This window comes from Zonotrichia albicollis, chromosome 33 (assembly GCF_047830755.1).
Source record: "Zonotrichia albicollis isolate bZonAlb1 chromosome 33, bZonAlb1.hap1, whole genome shotgun sequence".
Lineage (NCBI taxonomy): Eukaryota > Metazoa > Chordata > Aves > Passeriformes > Passerellidae > Zonotrichia > Zonotrichia albicollis.
Genome location: NC_133851.1, coordinates 1112081 through 1135397, shown reverse-complemented (window position 1 = coordinate 1135397; position 23317 = coordinate 1112081). Strand labels below are relative to the sequence as shown.

At 49.6% G+C, this 23317-nt stretch overlaps 1 protein-coding gene across 3 annotated transcripts in view; it reads right to left on the bottom strand.

Moving 5' to 3' along the window:
* DIP2B (disco interacting protein 2 homolog B) overlaps positions 1-23317 on the bottom strand; it is a 66381-nt gene that overhangs the window by 7720 nt on the left and 35344 nt on the right. For 2 of the 3 annotated variants that reach the window (XM_074530724.1, XM_074530722.1), the window contains 29 exons: positions 21133-21276; positions 20341-20460; positions 19546-19743; positions 19266-19357; positions 18838-18948; positions 17530-17653; positions 16936-17045; positions 15764-15866; positions 14702-14766; positions 14149-14242; positions 13367-13486; positions 12323-12437; positions 11629-11768; positions 11288-11424; positions 10892-10972; positions 10643-10770; positions 9821-9935; positions 8675-8876; positions 8237-8346; positions 8038-8118; positions 7379-7502; positions 6932-7053; positions 5678-5789; positions 5128-5237; positions 3643-3773; positions 2956-3124; positions 1054-1224; positions 533-594; positions 349-406 (listed from right to left, as the gene is read on the bottom strand). In XM_074530724.1, coding sequence (XP_074386825.1) covers positions 349-406; positions 533-594; positions 1054-1224; positions 2956-3124; positions 3643-3773; positions 5128-5237; positions 5678-5789; positions 6932-7053; positions 7379-7502; positions 8038-8118; positions 8237-8346; positions 8675-8876; positions 9821-9935; positions 10643-10770; positions 10892-10972; positions 11288-11424; positions 11629-11768; positions 12323-12437; positions 13367-13486; positions 14149-14242; positions 14702-14766; positions 15764-15866; positions 16936-17045; positions 17530-17653; positions 18838-18948; positions 19266-19357; positions 19546-19743; positions 20341-20460; positions 21133-21276 — 3449 coding nt within the window. The remainder of the gene's footprint in view (positions 1-348; positions 407-532; positions 595-1053; positions 1225-2955; positions 3125-3642; positions 3774-5127; positions 5238-5677; positions 5790-6931; positions 7054-7378; positions 7503-8037; positions 8119-8236; positions 8347-8674; positions 8877-9820; positions 9936-10642; positions 10771-10891; positions 10973-11287; positions 11425-11628; positions 11769-12322; positions 12438-13366; positions 13487-14148; positions 14243-14701; positions 14767-15763; positions 15867-16935; positions 17046-17529; positions 17654-18837; positions 18949-19265; positions 19358-19545; positions 19744-20340; positions 20461-21132; positions 21277-23317) is intronic. The other variant, XM_074530723.1, reaches the window with a different exon arrangement.

Here is a 23317-nt window from a genome sequence, read left to right as displayed (position 1 = left end):
TCCAGGGCCACACAGGTAAGATATTCTGACCTTGATTTTGAAGAATTCAGCAAAAAAACTACAGGAAAACCTTTTTCTGTTAGGCTATGAGGGAGTAAGAGCTACAGTAAATCCCAACTACAGCGTGATTTCAAGAATACCAGAGCCCACACTTCTGATATGGTGAATTTACTGCAAAATGGAGCAATTCCCCCAACAACTCCAGCAAAACACACTCCTAAATCAATGGGTAATTCCTTATAATCAAATTCCAGAGGGCCAAAGTAACCAAGTGCCACCCTCTCCCATGCCACAGCACTGTCCTTCCCAGCTACAAAGGCAGTGGCAGGTGGGGAGCCGTGGATTTACCTTTCCAGACTCAGAGAGCAGCAGGCTCTGGGGAGCTCCTCGTTCCACCAGACGGACTCTGAAGGTCAAGAAAAAAACATTGTCAGGGGAAAAACCAGAGCTGAAGTGTCTGGAGTGGTGTGAAAACAGCACCACTGCAGGGTTTTACACAGTTAATAAATTGGTTTAAGTGAACTTACAGTACCTGTCATGTCTCAAGGATTTCAGGTCCACGTACACCGTGGTGGGATCTGGCCCCGATGTTCCCTGAGGAGTTAATTTTTAAAAAACATTGGTGTGTTTAGAGCAATCAGGGGAATTTCTGCCTGAGCCCAGAACTATTTCCAGGGGTTTCTTACAGCAGAATTCCTACTCATATTCCCCCACCTTTGCAGCTGCACCCTGCAGTAAGCAGGTGACTTTCTGGGACACCTGTGTGGGGAAGGAGCCTTGGGGAGGGGGGAGACACCCCAACCCCTCTCAGCCACCAAGCCCTGTTTATGTGGAAATAAACAGCTCAGATTCATGTTTCACTTGTTTTGAGCATCTGTGATACGATTTGGCAGCTGAAAAATGAGAGAAGCTGCTTAAATCTGGTGCCAGCTGTTCTCTGCAGGGCAGATGTTGGGCTTCAGAAACGTGCCCAGATGGGGAGCGTGGAACACAACCCAGCCTGGCATCTGCAGCCTGGTGCCAGCGCCAGCCAGGAGCCCTGGGAAGCCTCACCTGCAAACAGATGGCCACGTTGACCCTGGAGCCAAAGGTGGTGCTCACAGCCCGGGATGAGAGCCCGATGTCCTTGAAGAGCTTGGAGAAGGAATGGGTGAGGGACACGCGCGGCCGCTCCTCGGCCACCACCACGCAGGTGCGGACACAGGACAGGTTAATGCCTCGGGCCTGCACACAAACACCAGGCAAAGGGCTGCAGCTGCTCGTCTGGCCCCTCTCAGCCAGCTCTGTTTGCTCCTTAGCTTGTGAAATTACCCAGGAAATGCAGCACAAACTCAGTTCTGAGCTACTCTCACTCTTTCTGATTCTATTTGTAATTATAAATCTGGCTGCATTTCTATGCCTGACCAGAGGCTGGAAATGCAGCCAGAGCAAGACATGGACTGACAGAGCTCCCTCCTCTGCCCCAGCTCTCAGCTGTTCAGCTGAGATTTCTGGTGTTCATCTATCCCCTCTCAGCAAGTTACATTTGTTTCTTAGCTCATGAAATTATCCAGGAAATGCAGCACAAACTCAGTCCTTGTGTTCTGAGCTACTCTCACTCTTTCTGATTCTGTTTGTAATTATAAATCGTGCCTGACCAGAGCCTGGAAATGCAGCCAGAGCAAGACATGGACTGACAGAGCTTCCCTCTCTGCCCCAGCTCTCTGCACAGCTGCTCAGCTGAGATTACACCTCCGAGTCACTGCTTATACAGATGGAAACCAAACCCAGGCAGAATAAAGTCATCCACTGGGATTGCATGGACTCTTCAGCAACACTGGCACCTGAATCCATCATCATTTCTATGGTGAATGCTCTGACCAGCAGCAGGCAGGAGCAGGAGCTCCCGTGTGCTGCTCACCTGCTGCCACAGCCCAGGCACCTGCAGGGCTCTGTGCCAGCCAGAGAACAAGGCTGAGCCTTCATCTCACAGAGCCACCATCCAGGAAATCCCAGGGAAAAAACCACCCCAGGCATGGCACGGAGCTATTTATTCCCTTCTCTCATCTCCAAGGAGAACACACCTCCATTGAGCAGCTCTCCTGACATGTGCTTGCCATCATGTGCTGGTGGGAGCCTCCACTGCAGACTGTTACATAAGGAATCTGCTGCAGAGCAGCACGGGGATCCTCCCTGCCCTGGCATTCCCTGACAGGTGCTCCCTGCACTGCACAGCCCCTGCTCCTCTCCCAGGGATTTCCTTTTGCAGATATGCTTTTGGAGATTTCCTTTTGGAGATTTCCTTTTCAAGATCTCCTTTTGGAGATTTCCTTTTACAGATTTCCTTTTGGAGATCTCCTTTTCGAGATCTCCTTTTGGAGATCTCCTTTTGGAGATTTCCTTTTGGAGATTTCCTTTTGGAGATTTCCTTTTGGAGATCTCCTTTTGGAGATTTGCTTTTGGAGATTTCCTTTTGGAGATTTCCTTTTGGAGATTTCCTTTTGGAGATCTCCTTTTGGAGATTTCCTTTTGGAGATCTCCTTTTGGAGATTTCCTTTTGGAGATCTGCTTTTGGAGATCTCCTTTTGGAGACTTCCTTTTGGAGATTTCCTTTTGGAGATTTGCTTTTGGAGATCTGCTTTTGGAGATCTCCTTTTGGAGATTTCCTTTTCGAGATCTCCTTTTGGAGATTTCCTTTTGGAGATTTCCTTTTGGAGATTTCCTTTTGGAGATTTGCTTTTGCAGATCTCCTTTTGGAGATTTGCTTTTGCAGATCTCCTTTTGGAGATTTCCTTTTGGAGATTTCCTTTTCAAGATCTCCTTTTGGAGATTTCCTTTTGGAGATCTCCTTTTGGAGCACCTCTGGCCTGGACATTCGTGCAACACAAAAATCTGAATTTAACAATCATATCACTTTGCTTTACTACCAGAGCTTCCTTAATTTACGTGATGTAACACTCAGGAAATGTTGCTTACCTTTAACATTTCAACTTGGTTTCCAAGTCCCTTTGTACACAGTTCCATGACTGAATAGGAACAGAAAGTGTCCCTTATTTTATACTGGCTGACAGTAGATAACCAGAGAAAAAGATTGGATTCCAGCTCCATAGGAGGAATTAAAATTGACTGATGTCCAGAATACACACTGTGAAGAACATTAAGGGAGAAAACATTTTAGTGAAGCTTGTAGCTATCTTTAAATTAATATTTACTGTATCTGCACATTACATTCCTGCTAGTCCAAAGGCAGGTTGTGGGACTGCAGCTGAGGCAAACTGGAGCAGCAACATTTTAAAAATGCAACTTACTGTACAAGAATAACAATTTATCCACACACAAACACACACTGACAGTGAAGGAAGAGAACTGGCTCAACCCCACAGAGAACAAAACCTCCCTTACTGCAACATGTAATCAAGGCAGAAAGGGAAGAGAAACACTCTGAAGCCAGGAATATTTGGCAGCACAAACACACATAATCAAGATGGGATAACATCTTGCTAATCTGCAGCAAAAGGGAACATGTTGTTGTCAGCTCCAAGACAAATTCCCCCTTTACTGTAAATTAAGTCATTCTGCAATGTCAACACGTGTGTAATGACACCCATTTCCCATTTCCAAGCAGCCAGGAGTTCACCTGCCCCCCTGCCCAGAAAATCCTACCTGCAAAGGCACCAGAGCACAAATCCCAGCCCGCAGTAGGGGTCCAGACAAATGGCAATCTGCCGTGAGGAGTAGAGCTCACACTGCAGCTTGATGGCCCTGCACAGGCCACTGACGGCAGCGTGGGACATCTGCAACACAGGGGACACTGCTGGGGCCAGGACAGCACCCAGGGCAGCACCCAGACACTGCTGGGGCCAGGGCAGCACCCAGGGCAGCACCCAGACACTGCTGGGCCCAGGACAGCACCCAGGGCAGCACCCAGACACTGCTGGGGCCAGGGCAGCACCCAGGAACTGCTGGGGCCAGGGCAGCACCCAGGGCAGCACCCAGGGACCCCCAGGCACTGCTGGGGCCAGGGCAGCACCCAGAGCAGCACCCAGGGTCCATCAGACACTGCTGGGGCCAGGGCAGCACCCAGGCACTGCTGGGGCCAGGGCAGCACCCAGGGCAGCACCCAGGGTCCATCTGACACTGCTGGGGCCAGGACAGCACCCAGGGACCCCCAGGCACTGCTGGGGCCAGGGCAGCACCCCCACACACTGCTGGGGCCAGGGCAGCACCCAGGGCAGCACCCAGGCACTGCTGGGGCCAGGGCAGCACCCAGGGACACCCAGACACTGCTGGGGCCAGGGCAGCACCCAGGGACCCCCAGACACTGCTGGGGCCAGGGCAGCACCCAGACACTGCTGGGGCCAGGGCAGCACCCAGACACTGCTGGGGCCAGGGCAGCACCCAGGGCAGCACCCAGGGTCCATCAGACACTGCTGGGGCCAGGGCAGCACCCAGGGACACCCAGAGACACCAAAGGCAGCTCATGGAGAGCTGGTGGGCAGGCAAGGCCATGGTTTGGCTCCTGAGCTTCCCCAACAGAGGCAGAGACTGCAGAGCCCTGACACCAACAGTGACACCAAAGCTAAACCTGAAGCTGCAGTTGTCTGATCTCCACCTCAACGTGAGCCAGAACTTTCCATGGAGGTGGCAGAGCACTGGAACAGCTGCCCAGGGCGGCTGTGGAGTCTTCCTCTCTGCAGACATTCCAAACCCACCTGGACGTGTTCCTGTGTCACCTGCTCTGTGTGAGCCTGCCTTGGACTGGGGGATCTCCAGAGCTCCCTCCCAACCCTGACTGTGCTGTGATTCCAACTCCAAACACACATCAGCATTAACAACAGTCTAAGGCTTTCCTTTTTAGTTTCTTATCCTCTTTTTCCTGACTGCATCCCTCTTCTGCTCTTGGTGGAGCTCAGAGCTCTCTCCCAAGCAGCTCTCCAGGGGAGGCAGCAGCAGAATTCCTGACCCCACTCTGGATGCAAACCTGGTTCCCTCCTCAGCAGACTCAGGGAAATGAAGCCCACAGCTTTGTTAGAAGAAAATCAGGGTCTTGGTTTAAGCTACAACTTGGAGGTGGAAGTCAAGGGGACATGGCTCAGAGGGTCAGGCAATACAAGACACAAATGCCCATCTCCTAACCCGTTACTATACCTTTACTCCTGTGAGCATGCCTGTTGTGGAAACACTAAAATCTAGATATGCCAACATTTCAGGTGTGGGTGGCTTGTAGATCTGGGCCAGCCTCTTCCTGGGCAAATCATCTGTGCAAGACAGAAACGAATGGGTTAACTTTGGTTACTTGACCGGTGTTTGAAAGGAGAACATGACTTTCCAAACACCAGAGATGGAAGATAAAGCCTTCCATTAATTCTCTTTCCAGAAGAGACAGGCTAGGGTATGGCAAAACTCTTGCCAAGAAAATTTATTCTCAGGAAAAGGAAGAAAATGATGAATAATGACCAACTCATCCTTGTCCTAAGCAGATTAAAGTCGTCTCCAGAAATCCCTGTAATCATTTCCCATGCACAGCTCAATACAGAAGAGTTCTCAGTGAACGAGGGCACATCTTGAAAACCTTTTGTGCATATTCAAACGAATTTTCAAGAGCCACTCAATGAAATGTGGGCCAGTCCCTTTGGAAGCCACCACACCAGCCACCCCTCCACAGGACCTGAAGGAGCCTCCTGGCCAGGGAGCTCACCTGTGTCAATGATGGTTGGCCAGGTTTTCACATCCACAGCCCCAGCTGCCTCTCGGGACTTGAGCAGCCTCATCAGGGTCTGGGTTGTGAGGATGCAGGCGGCTTTGCTGACCTGCAAAGATGAACATCACTGAAGCAAAGAGGCAGGAGCAGGTCCCAGCAGCACAGAACATGTCCCAGTCTCTGACGTGCAGAGATGATTTTATCCCATCAGCAAACCTGAATTCCTTTCTCTGCCTTTTGCACACTCTGCTCTGCTTCCCCTTCACTGAAGCCCCAGTGCAGCCCAGCCTGCACAGACCCACCCTGGCAGAACCTGTGACAAGGTGCCACAGCAAGATCAACCTTTCTTCCCTGTGCTGTCCCCTGGTTACTGAGCTTGGGAAGTGACTTAACTGCAGGATTTGGACTTCCCCAGCATTCAGGAGTGCCAAGGTGAAATTCTGGGTGGCAACACCACGTTGGTGTTGTCAGACAGGTGTGTGTGGGGGGTTCTCTCTCTGGCATTTCTGAAGGAGAACACTGTCCCTCAGCTCCAGGATGTGCCTCAGTCCCTGTCACAGAGCCACCACGAGCTCTGCTGGCTGTGCCACCCCTGGAGCACCAGGCTGGGGCACTCAGTGTGACTCTCGGGAGCCCGTGACCTGTAGTAAACCCCTCAGGTTTAGCCAGGGCCCCTTGGAGAATAGAATGCTGACACAGCAGCAAAGAAGTTTCCTGTCTCCAGGGACATCCGCCTTGTACCTTATCCCTATAGCCATGGAAGGCAATATTGTGTTAAACCCTACCATTGGTCACTTATGGTCACTCTAACACCTTTGCCATTGGTCAGGATTGGATCCAGGCCAAGGGTATAAAAGTAGCATACTGTACCCCTACTAACTCGGAAGAAGAAGAGCTGAGACCCTTCATGGACCCCTACAATAAAGCCATACTCGTGGAACAGCCAGCGTCTTCTGCTTCTCCTCTCTCTACCCTCTGCTGGAGCCTTAGGCCAAGGGAAAAGCTACCTAGCAAGCAAAGCTGAAATCACAAGAGCTGCCTAATCACTAAGAGCTGAATATCTCCCTGCTTGCTAAGAGCTAACCCGCGGCCTTGGTCTGAGAGCGAGCTGGCTTCTGGCACCCAGTGCCCTTGGGGACTGAGCTCTGGAGCTGGAACAGCTTGCATAGGATAAGACCAAGCAAGGCTCATTTAGTGACCAATCCAGCCCCAGTCCCTGTGACACAGCTGGCACCCCAGGCTGGCACTCACCTCCACGATCATCCTCACTGTGGGCAGAGTTGCCACCAGGCTCTGGGCGTGGGGCGGGCGCACGGTGACGGGGACACAGCCCGAGTACAGGCAGCCGTAGAAGGCCGTGATGAGCTCGATGCCTGCAGGGACACCAAGGGGACACTGGGGAGGGGTCCCTGGGCACAGCAGGGCACTGCTGCCCCTCCCACAGCACAGCTGGGCAACGTCAGCAGCCCAGCAGCACAAGGAAGCTGAGAAAGCCTGGGATAGGGAATGGGGATAGTAAAGGGACCACACAGGAAAGGATCTCCATCACTGAGGAAAGGAACATCAAATGACTCCAAACCAGTCAGGACACAGCAGTGAGCGCCTCTCACTAGCACTGAGTGCCTTTCCTGTATTTCCAGATCCCAGTGAGAGGCCAAAGCAAGCCCAGGCTGTGTTTCCCCAGCGGGTCTCACTCACCAGGAGGATAAAGAAGCACCACATTGTCTCCTGCATTGAGATGGCCTTTGTCACACAGCACTGATGCAATTCTCTCAGCCTTTTTGTGCAGCTGAAGGCAGGTGGCCGTGCACACAGTGGTTCCCTTGAAAGGAGACAAAAATGCTCTCAACAGGGGCTGGCACAACCCAAACTGGCTGCTCTGAGATAAACCCAAGCTTGCTGGCTAGCAGGAGGCTACAGCTAAGAGTTATCTCTACCTAAAGGCTGCTGTGCCCAGTGAGCCACTCATCCACTACAGAGATGGAGTTAGATCTGCTCTAGAAAATTCTACCTGCCAGGGAGTCAGTTCAGGTCTTCTTGCACCAGAACCTTGCCAGAATATACTCAACACCACTGACAGGGATGGTGGCACCAAGGGATACACCATTAACTGATACAGGAACCAGTGGGACCTACAAACACGCTCAGTTTTAAAATGAAGTGTCAAACCATGAGAGCCATTTGCTGAAGGGACCTAGAGGGTCAAAGGGTCAAGTTTTAAGTTACAAATCTGTGGTCAAAATCTGATACAGAGGTTAAAGAGAGGCACTGCAGAGGGCAAAAGACTTTAAAGACTCTCCAACTGGCACTGGATAGCACATGGACCTTAAAACCCAACAACTCAGCACTGACTGTACCTTGGCATTCAATAAAAGGAAGAGTGGGTGGTCAGGAGTTGCTTGAGCTCTCCACTGCAACACTTCTGTCAGGAACTGGTGCTGGAAGAGACAGGAAAGAATTCAACACCAGCTTCTCCTTCAGTGCTCCCCACTGCTGCTCTGCACACAGCAGGGAAAACTCCTTCCCATCCTCCAGCTGTCACAAACATTGATTTACCTTTTTCACTAAATCATTGTCTTCTATTTGACCCAGATCTCTCCCAGAGGCTTGAGCGATTCTCTTCCCAGCAACCAGGTTCCCCACCATCACAGAGGCAGGGCCCACCCCTGTGGAGAGACAGCAGCACTTTGGGAAGGAGCAGAGCAAAGGGACAGAGCCCTGCAGGATCCCCCTGCTCCTGGGAATGAGCCTCACTGATGGAGCTCAGCAGGCACTGCTGCTCTCTATCCAGCAGGAGGGAGAATCCCAGTGAGCTCAAAGGTGGGAATTAAAATTCCTGACTAACACATGCAAAGACAAGCCTGGAACAAGCCCAAACCATGGGGCACAAGACAGGCCCTGGTCCCCAGCACATGGGACAGGGAGGAGAACATCACCCAGGGGTGAGCACTGAGCCCCAGCTCAACAGCACCAAACAAAAAGGGCTCGGGTTACCTGGCTGTTTCTGCCTGGGCTTTGGCAAGTTTGTCACACAAGTGTGTGGGCACATGAGGATGTTGCAGGGGTGCAGAGAGCCCTCCAGAAAGTGCTGTTTGGTTTGGGAGATGTGGATCCCTCCCAGCGGAGTTTTTGGCAATGTGTTGGCTGGCACGAGAGCAAGGCAGTAAACACCCACTTGGTGAATGCTGTCAATGGCCTAGAGAAAGGAGAGATGGTCACTGGCATTGCTGGCACTGCTGGGCACAATCTGCTGATGCACCCACACTGCAAGACAAATCCCTGGGCTTGTGAGTCAATCACTGCCATCCCACCTGCCCTCTGTGCCAGCAGCGAGCCCTGCAGCGAGCCTCAAGTGCTGGCTACCCCCCTGCCTTTACAGCCCATTTCATAGACACCAAATCCATTTTTAAATCCTTCATGACCAAAATCCCAAAATACCCACGGCTGCCTGATGAATCACAGGATTCTGATCTCGGGATTGCATCCATCTGTCTCCTGTGAACCATCACACTCTGTTCCCTCCTGCCCGCCTCAGCATTCAGGCATCTGATCCATTATTCAGAGCACCAGGTACTTCCCTGGTTTTCCACCCCAGCTCGCACACTTCACTCCCTGAATGCCATTCCTGGAATGACACACGTGCAGTGCAGGCAGCTCTCAAAGGAAGCTCTTGCTACTCATTCTTTTAGGACCACACTCATTCAGCTGTTCTGGCCTTTCCCTGCCCACTTGCTCCCTGCTGAAAATGCATCTCCAAAGAAAAGAGTGGCTTTAAAGCCAAACTCTGAGCTCCACATGATCCAGACTAAAAGCAGAACTCCAAAGCCTGAGCACAGATCTGCTCTGCAGTTCTGAGAGGAGACTGCCAGAGCCTCTCTGTTCTCTGGGACTCATGGAATCCCACACTGGCCGAGGAATTTCTTCCCAAAATTGAACTTAAATTCCTCTTATTTCAGTTTGAAGCCATTCCCCTTGTCCTGTCACTCCAGTTCCCTGAGGACACAACAGAACAGCCTGGACACAGCTCGGGACCCTGCACAAACACCTTGTGCCAAGAGGGATGCAGAGCTCGTGGCACCTCCATCGAGGTGTCTCTGCTCTGCCCACACCCCAAAAGCTGCAGGATTTCCCCAGCTGTACCTGCAGCACCCGACTCATCCACTGGAAACTGTCCTCCTCAGATGCATCTGGCCTCTGCTCTGCCACCACCACGATCCTCTCGTCGTAGAACACAGACACGGAGAACACAGCAATCCTGCAGAAAGGGCAGAGCCACACTCCAGTTTCACTCCTCAGAAACAGGGGGCCAAGGAGAGATTAAAGACAGGACTTGTTAAAGTAATCATGGGGCAAAAGCAAAAGAAAAAGCATCAGACAATTAACACTGAGTCAAAAGGAAAGACTGCAGAGTATTTAAGGGGTTAACTCCACTTTCTGATGGAATTTCCATATGGCACAGTCCCCCGTTCTCCCAACCTGCTGTCACATCCTTGTTCCAACTTCTGGCAAAGCCCAAATGAAAGGAGATTTAAAGGCACCTACAGGATGGTTTAAAATCTCTCACTCAATCTCGGAGATATGAGCTCCAGCTCTGCCTGAAGATCTGGAAAATTGTATCTACAACTGCTAAATAAAAATCAAATATATTTGGACATTAATGAAACTCTTCCTTGCTGCACCAGTCAGCAGCTAACGACTGCAACTCTGCAGAGACAGAGAATTAATTTCTCCGTGTGCCTGACTTATCTTGTTACTTGATTGCTTTCCCTAAAGCACAGACTTGATGAAAAGCCAGGCTGGAAAATGGGGAAAAGATCTGTGTTGGGCAGGATCAGGGCAATTACTACCTAAATCAAAAATATGTTTACTTTAACTGATCTACCAAAGAGAAATCCAAGAAAGTACTAAAGCTTGTGCTTTGCTTTATGACATGCAGCAGCTGATGGGGTTTCTGGTGCTGACCTTCCTCTGTAAACTGTTTTTATTGACTCCACGGCCAGCCCAGTGGCCACGATGTCGTCGGCGTTGTGCCTTCTCCCGCTCACGGTCAGCAACCCGTCCATCTTCCCAACCACAAACACCAAACTGCCCTGCAAGGCAAGAAGGCAACGGTGAGGAGCTCACAGCGAGCCCCTCTCACACATCCTCCCTCCCCAAAGCTTCTCTCTGCAAGGCTGAAGGGCCAGAGCACTGCAGGCTCTCCTCACGTACAGGTCCAACAAATCCCAGCAAGCCGGAGCGCACGAAGGGCACTTCCCCCACGGGAGAGCCAGACGAGTTCACAGGGATCACCTGCAACACAAGGGAGGACATTGGAGGCCTGAGGAGAGAAAAACCTTCCCAACCCACCCCAAAATTGTGGAGAAAAACCACCCCAAAAAATTGCACTTAGTGAAGGGAAGAGGAGAAGGGCAGGGAACCCTCGGTACAGCCAGGGTGGGAGATGTTTATGGAGGGGATTCTCAGTGTCTCTGACTGCAAAGAGATTTCCAGTGCATGTTTATAAAAACCAACGTTAACACTTCAGTTACAAACCCAAGGGGTTGTACAAGACCACCAGTTAGACACAGAAAATGGGGCAGGAAAGATGCATCCTGCTAGACATACCTCGAAAGTATTCTTTGTCACCCCTGCCAGCCCATAGTACATCATTCCTCCTGCTCTGGAGCTCACACAGATTTCACCAATCTCATCTGTTTTACAGAGCTGGGGTGGCCCATCTGGTTTCACTATACACATCATGCCTAGGAAAAATCAGGCTTTGTTAAAAACAGTTCCCAGATTTTGCCCTGTGTGAGAAGTGAGACGTTGGATTGTGACAGGAATGACCGAGTCTGGCACTGCCCCAGCTCTCCCACACTGAGGCTGATGTGGGAGAGAACACTGACCCATTCTGCTCCTAAAACATCCCCAAAATCATCTCACATCAGCCTCCTGCCTGTTTTTACCTCCTGGCATCACGTGCCCCACGTCCTGGACAGTGAGAGCAGAGTTTTTATCCTCAGTGTTGACCCGAATGACACCAAAACTCAGCCCGTTCATGGACAGGATGGCTCTGCCTGGCAGAGGGGCCCCGGGGACTCCAGGCCTGGGAAGGACACAAAATGAACAAATACACTCAGTCAGGCACCCAGCTTGGTGTTAGACTCAGCTGGAGATGGCACAGCAACAGAAAGAGGTGTGTTCAGTGTCTCTGCTTTGCATAATCACTTCAAACTGTGATGGCAGTGAGGATCCCCACCCAAATTTTCAATCCATAAGGAATTGTGTTCCTGGGCACTGCAGCTCCTCTGCCAGCTCCTTACCTCACCCCATTCAAACCCCAGCTCCCAGCCCTGTTTCTTGCAGGCAGCAATGGACAGAAACAGAGTATGAGAGTGCCCAAATGATCTCAAATCTCATCCCAGAGTCAGAACACCTCCCAGGCTGTGGAAATCAGGAGGAGCAAAAGCAGAGCTCAGGCACTGCTGAGCTGTCACACACCTCAGAAATCACTTGGATCTCAGGAGGGAGGTTTAAAGCTCAGCAACTTGAGTACCTGAGCACACAGAGTAAATGTCAGAGGAGTTTATTACATGCCTAAATCAACTCTGACCAAGTCAAGTGTGAAGAAAGCCCAGGCTGGATGACTCAATCTGTTACCTCCGGATTGCGACGGTCATCGCTTCGGGGGAGGTGGCACAGGGACAAATCGCCTCTGGTTTGAGCCCATGGCTCTGAAACAAGCTCAGGAAGGCATCACAGGAGGAAACAGACCCTAGGAAGAAAGAAAAGATGCCACTAGGACTTCACAGATATTGATTTCATGCCCATCTACAGGAAGGGTCAGGAGGAGGATTTGGGAAACTCCAGCAGGAAGCAGCCTCAAGTTGTGCTGGGGAGGTTTGGGCTGGACAGGAAGGAAAATCTCCTCACACCAAGGATGGGCAGGCATTGGAACAAGCCCAGACTGGACATTCAGACAGTGAATTCTGCCCAGGTGGAATCACAATCCCTGAAAGGATTTAAAGGACGTGTGGACGTGGCACTTGGGGACAGGGTTTAGTGGTGAACACGGTGCGAGGTGAAGAGCTGGATGTGACGGTCTTAAAGGTCTTTCCCAGCCTGAACAATTCTCTGATTTTATAAACACTTCCCCTCATCCAACTCTCCCTTTTCCTGCTTTGCAGGATCTCTCACAACTCAAAGGATGGCAACACAAAAACCTCGAAACACCCTTGTCCTGTGCCCAAGCAGCAGCAGGCAGAGCTCTGGCCTAGAGGAGAGCTCTGAGGGGCTGAGAGGGGCTGGACAGGGCTGGGACAGGGCTGGGACAGGGCTGGACAGGGCTGGGACAGGGCTGGGACAGGGCTGGGCAGGGCTGGGACAGAGCTGGGACAGGGCTGGGTAGGGCTGGGCAGGGCTGGGACAGGGCTGGGACAGGGCTGGGCAGGGCTGGGACAGGGCTGGGACAGGGCTGGGCAGGGCTGGGACAGGGCTGGGCAGGGCTGGGGCAGGCTGGGACAGGGCTGGGCAGGCTGGGACAGGGCTGGGACAGGGCTGGACAGGGCTGGGACAGGGCTGGGCAGGGCTGGACAGAGCTGGGCAGGGCTGGGACAGGGCTGGGCAGGGCTGGGCAGGGCTGGGCAGGGCTGGGGCAGATCTGGGACAGGATGGGCAGGGCTGGGACAGGCTGGTGACACTCACAGGGGTTGGCGCCGTCGGTGACGATCAGCATCCGCAGCGAGCTCAGGCTCACGTCTCTTTGGTCCCGGTGGGCCATCATGGCCCAGTGCAAGTCTCGACACTTCACCAGAGCAACTTTTGCTGCAAACAACACAAAAACACCACCTCAGGGCAAATCAAAGCTTTCCAAGAGTTATTTTCATAGAACTCACATGGTCTTAAATAACTGAGGCTGCAGTAACAGCAAAGCCGACACACAGTGGCATCTGCTGTGGCACTGCCAGCACCTGAGCCAGGGTCTGTCATCACCACAGCTCCTCCTCCCAAGGCCATAAATCATTATCACCCTCTGGAAGCCCTCAGGGAGGCCAGGGACCAAGGGCTCCTGCTGCACTCTGCCATTTCCTTGGTTTCATAAAAGAAACTGGCTCCAAGTCACAAGATCCCCATCGTGTTCCCCACCACTGACATGGCATAAATGGCAAAGTCCCCTGTCCTCCCAAGCTGTCACATTTCTGTTCCAACCTCTGGCAAGTCACCAATGCAAGGAGTTTTACAAATATCCACACGACTGGGGCCTTAAAATCTTCCAAACATGAGCTCTAGCCCTGACTGAAGATCTAGAAAATCATATCTAATACTGCAAAATAAAAATCAACTACCTTTGGACATTGGTGAAACTCTTGGCCCTTGAGATTTGCCATGGAGGAGCAAGAAGGGTTGAAGGCATTTGAGATTTTAATGCCCCTCACTCTTGGATCCTGAGAATTCCAAGCTGAAATTGTGGATTCCCCCCAGGTTACCTTTGTGGGCGTGAACCCTCTGCACCCATGAGAGAGGACAAGTTTTCATCACAGAATAGGGCACGCTGATAGTGTGCAGCTTGTTCATTACATTCTGAAAAACAGGAAAAGGATTGTTAGGAAAGGGATCCCAAACCTCTCATTGAGTTATTAGAAATAAGAGTCACCCTCAGTGCCCATCAAGTTCCACCCCACCAGAGGTTTAGTCAGGATGATTCTGTTGCTCCTCCAGGAGATTTGGCAGGGAGAGAAATGGTTGTTTTAACAGATAATAGTCCCCAGCCATGGACTCTGTTATCACAGAATCATGGAATTCTCGAATGGGTTGGCTTGGGAGGGACCTTAAAGCTCATCCAGTGCCATGGCAGGGACACTTTCCACTATCCCAGGGTGCTCCAAGCCCCATCCAACCCGGCCTTGGACACTTCCAGGGATCCCAGCATCTCTGGGCACCCTTTGCCAGGGCCTGCTCACCCTCACAGGGAAGAAATCTTTCCTAATATCCCATCTAATCATGAATCTCTCATTCCAGAGAGCTCTGGAGCCAACTCACCGTTAGAATGCCATGCCACAGCCCTGCATCCTTCTTAAAATCCAGCACATTCACTATGGTTTCACCTGGGAAAAGAAAGGTGAAGCTGTCAGTGCAAGGTGCCAGCACAGCTGTGCCATCACTCACTCTGGAATGTGCACAGGGATGAACAGCCCAGCCCTGCCAGAGCTGCTGCAGGGCCAGCCCGGGGCTCTGTGTGATCACACGTGTCACTGAGCACACCCACAACTGCACGTCCATGCCTGAGCAGGAGCACGTCCAGAAAGTGCAAGGAAATCACATTTGGAAATCCAGCTGCCAGCTGGAAATCCCATTCCAGCCTGAGATGTCCATCAGTGGGACAGGAAGGGTCTGGAGCTCGTTATGAATGAGCAGGGGAGCTCAGGAACATCACTCAAGCCCTCACTTTTAGCTCAAGTGATGGATTCTAAAGGCAAACTCTGCATTTTAAACCTCTGTGACTTACAGCTCTATAAATAGTTTCACTCATGGATGTAGGGATTAGCCTGATTTACAAGGCAGACCAGAATAAACCACATCCTACAGCAAAACCCTCTGCAATAGCAGCAGCCCCTTCCAACTTCCATTTCTGGGTTCCCCAAAAAACCTCACAGGACCAGAACAGCCCCAGCCCCAGCAAGTTTGGTATTTACACACTATCAGCAATGAAAGTGTGAAATTACATGAATGAAATGACATTTCTACAGGCCACCAGTGCAGTGAGAGGGGACTCCAGCTTGGTGAAAATGCTCCATTTTTCATTCATTTGTTCATCTTTTGGTTCATCAGAACAGACTCAGTAAATTCACAGAAATTCTATAAATCCCCCTTTGTTATTCCTCTTCATCATGGCAGTGAAAATAATGCCATTTTGGATGGAAAAACATCACAGCTAATTTTCACTTTTTGGGGGGAAGGATTAATCTAATTAATTTAATTTAATTAAAATTAAATTTTATTTATTTTTGGAAGCAAATATTGGTTACTCAGAGGCAGCTGTTGAAGACATGAGAGGGAACCCCTTGATTTTGTCAGCCTTTGATGTTTTGTGGCCTCACCCACCTTCGGAGTAGTTGCAGGCCTGAGACAAGGCCTGGCAGTGAGCCAGCATGGCCACCCGGGACACGGTGACACCCATGACACTGCCCTCCTTGCTGGTCTTGTACTGCCAGGACAGAAGCCAAAGTGAGTCAAGAAAAAGAGAAATTAAGGAAGTTAAATCACAGAATCCACTGTGGAAATAAAGTTTTCTCTCTATGTGAAAGCTTAGACCCGAGGAGATGGGTTATTGTGGTGGCACACGTGGAAAATCTCCATGGAAATGGGAGAAAAAATGCATCTTTCAGCTTGAAATAAGCTGAAAATAAACCTAAAGGAAATGAGGAAAAGAATTTAACAACCCATTCCATCCCCTTTTTTGTTTATTTCAGTGTCACTGCTGCTCATGACATCTCTTCCTGCTCCTGTAACAAACTGAAAAACCAATCTGTGTTTCAGACTGGCTGAACCACCACTGAAACTGCTGCAATCCTGTGGGAAATGGATTTGTAAAGAATTTTAAAAATTTGATAGAAAGCTTACATAATTTTAGAGAATTAGAACTGAGAAAAGATGCATTGTATCGGGACCAGGTAGGAAAAAATAGAGGTGATTGATGTTAAAAGGAACAGCAGTACTGTGTAGAAAACCTAGTAAGCTGAAAGGGTTATTGTAATTTATAAGGTATTGTAACCAGAAAATAAGTCAGCTTCTGATAGAATGGCATTGAGGTTTACATCTCCTGTGTCTCACTACTCATCAAGACTGATAACAGAATAAAATCTTTTAAAACACCTCTCAATTGTCCCAGTAAAAGCTGAGAAAACCAACACAATCCCTACAAGTTACCTTCTGGCACAGGAACAAAAATCAGCATTTCTGCAAGAGCAGAGAATCCCAGCTGCTGCTGCCTCAAGCAGGGGCAGAAACGGGGTTATCAAGCACCACCTCAGAGCTCAGCTGCCTCCATCCCTCACTTTTTGGGAACAAAACCAATTCTCCAACTGATTCCAAGCAGGGCTCAAGGCCACAGAGGGATTCAAACCCAAAATGAGCTTCACAGCAGGATGTCCCCAGTGAAAAGCTCGTTTCAGTGGGAAGCTGAAGGGAGTGAGGTGAAACTATTCTCCCTCTGGTGATTAGAACATTAAATTCAGCTCACACAAGGTACTTTCTATTCCCCATTCAGCACTTACCTCAATATATGCTGGCTCAGTTCCTGCTGCTGAGATGTTGGGCTGCCAGTCCTTGGGAGATTTGGAGAGATATTTTGAATCTGTCACAACCCATTTGAGTCTGGGCCAACCTGGAGCCAAAATTAAACGGTACATTAATATCAGTTTATTTATTGAGGGATTTATATTCTGCAAGAATACACTAAACCCCATCATTTGTCCAAGTTCAGTTACACAAGCTAAATTCCAAGCCAAGCCCAGCTACCAGCCAGAAGGTTCATCTCATTTCTCATCAGGGAGTTCAGTGGGCAAACCAGGTACTTCCTCTCCTCAGGGGAGATCCCTGCAGCATTCCTAAATAAAGCTTGTGAATAAAACTGCCTTGGAAGCTGGCAAATGCCACTGAGCACAACCCTGGATGGGGGGTGGCTCACTGTGACCCCCAGAAGAGCAGAGCAGCTGTGTCAGACACCCCAAATAAATCCTACACATTTTGCTGATGGGATCAGGAGCTGCCCCTTTATCCCCCAAGTGCCTTCAGAGTCCTGACAGCTCCTTTCAGATGGTTCAGCTGCAGCAAAAGCACAATCAAAAGCCAATCTGTAACCAACTCACCTTTAAACTGCACAATTTCTCCGTTCTGGGTTTTGGGGAGCCCTTTCAGACACACTTCAGTGGTGAGGGCCAGAGCGATGCCACAGCTCCCCAGCAGGAACCCAATCTGCTGCCCACCAGCATCCTGAGGGAAGAGGGCAAAAGTCACTCCTCAAAGATGACAAAAGTCAGCTTTCCCTTATCAAAATCCAAGGTTTGATATTGCTTTGGGGACTGGGGGAAGGAATGGCAAGGAAAAGAATTAAACAACCAATTTCCACACAGGATCACAGAATCACAACTGGAGCAATTTGGGTTACTGGGAGGTGTCCCTGCCCTTGGCAAAGGATGGAACTGGATGGTCCCTAAGGTCCCTTCCAACTCAAACCATGCTGTGACCCCATGAAACATGGCCCTGGCAAGATTAAAATGCACTGGATGTGAAATGCAGGGGACACAGGAGCTCCTGCCCAGCACCCAGGCATGGAGCTCACCCCATCTCCTGGCATTAAAGGAAACCCAGATGCTGCAAAGAGGAACTGAGAGGCAAAAAAAAGCAAAACATGTAATTACACTGGGATAACGAGACCTCTCCATCCCCTGGAGCCAATTTCTGTTGCACAATGATAAAATGAGGAGGCTCGCTCAGAAACCGATTGGGCAAATACTGGAGAAGTTTTAATTTTGCATTTGGTTGCTATAGCAGTCTGCCACAGAGCAGAGAATGAAATCAAAGCTCTGTGAGTCCCTGAGTGTTCCCTGAGCTCACTGCCACCTGTCAGACCAGCTCCCAGCTCAAATGCCACCTCTCCTGCCATAATGTTTGCCATGACCCCACTGTTTTTGTAACTCTTATGAAATCCCATAGTTTCACACAGCTCTCGACACAGCAAGAATATGGCAACAGTGCAAAATTTCTGGTAAGGGTAAAGAAAACACTTTGCTGGGTAAAATAATTTACAAAAAGTGCCTCAATGTCTTCAGGAGCACTGAGCACCTCCATGTCCAGCAAAATCAGAGCCTGGCAGAGCTCAGCAAAGCTGGACTGAGCCCCCTCCCATCAACCCGGGGCAGATCCACACTCTAATCTGTTCTGTATAAATTATTTGCAGTAAGGAAGTGAAGACTGCATCATTTAGGAGAATTGACCATCTCCAGCTGCTCAGCACAGCTCTGATCAATATGTTTTTCCATTTTTAAATGCCAAGCCAAGCTCCCAAAAGTCCTTGTTGGTACAGAGCTGCTCAGGCAGCAGCTGAAATGCTGTCAGAGGCTCTGGCCTGGCTTGGTTTCCATCCCAATCACTGCTCCAAGTTCCATCAACGTTACCTTTCTGGTAAGAGGTACCTCTATAGGCACTGGGATCACTTCAGCCAGGAGACAGCCATAAAATGCCACCATGAACATCACGGGGTCGTTGTTGGGATACACGAGGGCTACCTGCAAGCCACAAGTCAACATTTCAAAATCCACATCTAGAGTGACTGAAGCTAGGAAAATCTGGTGTTGTTTCACACTCTTCCTCACACGGAATGTGTGGAATGTGGCTGTGAGGAGCTCAGTGTCCAGGCATGTCAAGGTTCACACACAGCCAAGACACAAGAGGCTGCTCACAGGGCAGCCAGGACCCCTGAAAAATCACAGCAGTGTCTGTCCCAGGCAGCCTTGTCCTGGGGTCAGAGTCTCACTATGGTGTCAGTGGAAAGTTCCAGCCCCCAAACCCCTGCTTTTACTCCAGAGAGTCCCAAAGTCCTTACCCTGTCTCCAGGTTTTAACACAGGCTCGTTTTTGGTCCCCAGTTTATTAAGCAGGGTGTAGGCCAGCTTGAGACTTCTGCTCCACAGTTTGCCTGCAAGGCAGAGAACAGAGACGTGCAGAGCTCTGCATCAAGCAGACAAGAGAACAGCTCCCACCTCGGCTTTTTTATTACCTACACCTCCACTGCTCTGTCCACAACCCTGGCAAAGACCAGGAAGGTTTTCCCATCCCCTGTGCTCTCCCCACAGGCAGCAGCTGAGCAGGGGAGGCCCAACTCACCATATGTGAGGGTATAAACTGGTTTTCCTGTCACATCCAGGGCTGTCAGGCAGGGACACTTGGCCTGAGTGGTTCCCCAGCGCTGCAGAGCTGCTTCCAGGGCAGGAGGCCAATTACAGACCACTCCCAGGGGCTCCCCCTTCACCGGGGTCATCTGGCGGCCCTCGGGCTTGGGCTGGTTGGGGTCGGGCTGGGGAACTGAGAAAATTCAATGTTATTTCCAGAATCTGTTGGTATTTCTAATATAATCCAAGTGAAATAATATTCCCCGTCCTTGTCCATTCGTCACCTGATAGCTCAGCTTGAAATAAACTGAAAATAAACCTAAAGGAATGAGGAAAAGCATTAAAAACCCCATTCCATCCCTTTTCCTGGGAAGTCTTGCACAGAACAAGAGATCATGAACTGAGGCTTCTCACAGGATGTTGTTCAAAGGTGTTTGACACATCAGTAAGGAAAGGAACACAGAACTGCAGAAAGGAAAACCTTACAAAATAATGCTGGAATAAAATCACCAGTGAGGACAATCCCCTTTGGGAAATGAAAAAAAGTAGTTAATGAAAGGGGTTTTAAAATCTATTTAAATATTTTTTTAAGAAGTTTAGTGTTGAGGAGGTCCCCCAAAGCGCAGCAGAACAGTGAATTATTTCAAACACTGGTTTTGTGTCAGATTGGTCATGGAGGCTGCTGCAAACAGTGAATCTGAGTCAGCCTTGAGAACAACACAAAAAGAACTCAGCTCCCAGAGTACCCAGTTGTAAAAAATGTGCATAAAATCATTATTTGTGCTATTACCTTCCACAATTTCTTCAAAATCATCCACAAAGAACTCTTTCAGGGGTGGTCTTTTAGGTCTTTTCAAGGTGTTCAGCAACTGCTGAATTTTTGTGGAGACTCTGCTGCTCACAGGAACACCTGGAGGGAAAGAGCAGAGCAGTGAGTGCCATGTCCAGCAGGGGTTTGGGGCTCCACCACCTCCCTGGGCACTTCCCCAGCCTGACCACCCCATCCATGAGGAAATTCCCCCAATGCCAACACCACAGCTGCAGCACAGTAACACCTCAATGCAAAACCAAAACCATTCTGATTTTGTGAAGAGCTTAAATGAAATAACGACTCAGGAATGACTGAGGGAGCTGGGAGGGTTTAGCCTGGAGAAAAGGAGACTCAGGGGTGACCTTATCACTCTGTGCAGCTCCCTGAAAGGTGCCTGTGCTCAGGTGGGGCTGGGCTCTTTCTCCAGGAACTGACAGAACCAGAGGGCACGGCCTCAAGCTGCACCAAAGGAAATACAGGTTGGATATTAGGGAAAAGTTGTTTACAGAAATGGAGATAAAGCACTGGAATGGGTGCCCAGGGAGGTGGTGGAGTCCCCATGCCTGGGTGTGTTTAACAAAGCCTGGATTGGCACTGGGGGCCAGGGTTCAGCTGAGATTGGGGCTGGGCTGGCCTCGATGATTTGAAAGTCTCTTCCAACCTGGTCATTCTGTGAATTCTGACATCACCCAGAGCTGGGAGAACAACTGATGTGATCTGAGGCCTCTCTGGACCCTGCTGGCACCCCTGGGTGCCCCGAGGGCTCCGTACCATCTGCAGTGTCCATGAGGCTGGAGCGGTTGGATCCCTTGTGCATCCCCTTCACAATCCCCGAGGGAGGCAGGTCGATGGCTGCGGGCCGTGGCGAGGGCGTGGAGGTAGTTGCTGTGACATCTGGAGGGACTGAGAAACTTTCTAGAAAAAGAAGAAAGCCGCTAAATACACCTTTTATTAACACAGTGTCAGTCACCTGTTCCCAATAATCCTAAGGATTGAATGGTTGGATGTATGGGAACCTCATTAAAGCTAAACACACTGATTCCTAAGGGTTCAGCAGCTCTAGGAGAGGCACAGCATCTGCTCTGGAAACCAAAAACCACAAGGTTTTATCCATGTCAGGAAAGTGCTTCAGCAAAACAGAATTCCTGTTCTTGGTTTCTAACCTTGAAGCTCAATCTCTTGACATTCAGTACTGTAAAAAAAAAAAAATAACTTTTTAAGGGTTTGCGATTCACATGAGCTCTGAAACATCCAAAGTCCAGAACAAATCCCTCCCTCACCTATGCACTGATCTCTCTTGCTAGAATTCTACTATTTAGCTTTTTTTTGTGAGTGAGGGCTTTTGAAAACAAAACATGTGGGAATTTGACCAAAGCAGATCAGCAAAAATTGTGTTGGGTTTCAATCCCTTCCAGCTGGGTGCTTACAGAGCTTGTCCAGCAGCCCCAGAGTAAATGCAGTGAATGGTGTGAGCTGGGCCTTACTTCTGCTCCAAACTGCAAGACATTGTCCTGCCTCCCAGCCAAGGCTGCAACTGCACCCTGCAGGAATTCTCTTGTGAATTGTCTCTTTATTTAATAAGGGATTTTGCAAATGTGGGGTTTCTTTACACAACCCAGCAGGTTCAGTCGTCTGATAGGGCAAGAATATTCTACTCTGGCTTAACAGCACCAGCAGCTGCTGCTTACAAAGGAAAAAACCAACAATCTGAAACGATGGGTTGGGTTTTGCAGATAGTCTGAAGTCAAATCCCAAATAATTCCCACTCACAGGGTTTTGTGATTGATTCGGTGTTGATTTCCCATTTTCTAAGGAGGAAAAAACCCCTCATTTCTGCATCCCTTTGGAGACACAGTGGCAAGGAATATTTCTAATGCACTGAATTTCTAAAATCACTGGAAAGGACATGGATTTGTACAATCCAAACATCTGCAGGATTTTTAATTGCTCTCAAGAGAGAGATGTACAGAATTGTGTGTGTGAGAGCTCTATTCATTTAAACCAGGTGTTAACAAGGTATGAATGTGGCAAATAGAATCCTGACAAAGATTCAAGGCTTCTATTTTGCATGAGACACTAATTAGATTAGACAGTAGATATTCTGGAGGTAAAAAGCTGTGTTACCTTAATTCATTGCAAAAGGTAATGTGGCCTTCTGCATGCTCCAGTTAAAAACAGCCTCTCTGCTTCAAAGACATTAATTATATTGACTACATTTTATGGGCAATCTCCTCAGTTTTCCATTTCAGGAAACAATTTGCATCCCAGCAAATAAACAAACAAAAATAACAGCAATAAAAAGATAAATAAGTGAAAGATAAAATCACCAGCACTTCTAAGCACTGCTTGCCCCAACCCAGTTAAGCAGAAGCAGAGAGCACATGAAATACAGACAATGTCCTACGGTGCAGGAATTTCCTCACCAGCAGCTAAAAAGGACAAACATACACAGAGCAAAAACAAACTTGGCCATTTCATACAGAAGCATCAGCAGCAAGGAGCACCTCAGAGCCTCAGAAAACTGAGCCCGGGGTATCCAGATCTGTAGATTTTGCTCCATCTCCTCAGTACCTGGATGCTCTGGTTACTCCTCAGACAGCCACAAAGAGCTGGGCTAAAGCTTTACTCCTCAACCCTGTTTTTTAATGGCAGGCTCATCTGTTCACACACAGAGCTGGATTTGGTTCTTTTTCTTTCCTGATCTAACGCAAACAATAAACCACGGGGGCTCAGAGCAAAATGAGGATGTCAAACACAGCATTTCCCCACTCCACAGGCACAGACACCCCCGAGGGATTCGTCAGGACACAGATGAAAATGCCACTTGCACTGGGCAGCTCTGTACCCACGGCAGCTCCCAAGAGCTGGAGACATAAAGCAACACAGGACACAGAGCTGTGCCTCCTGCTCTGTCCACACTGTCCCTGGAGTCCTCCCTGCTTCCAGAAGCTCCTGC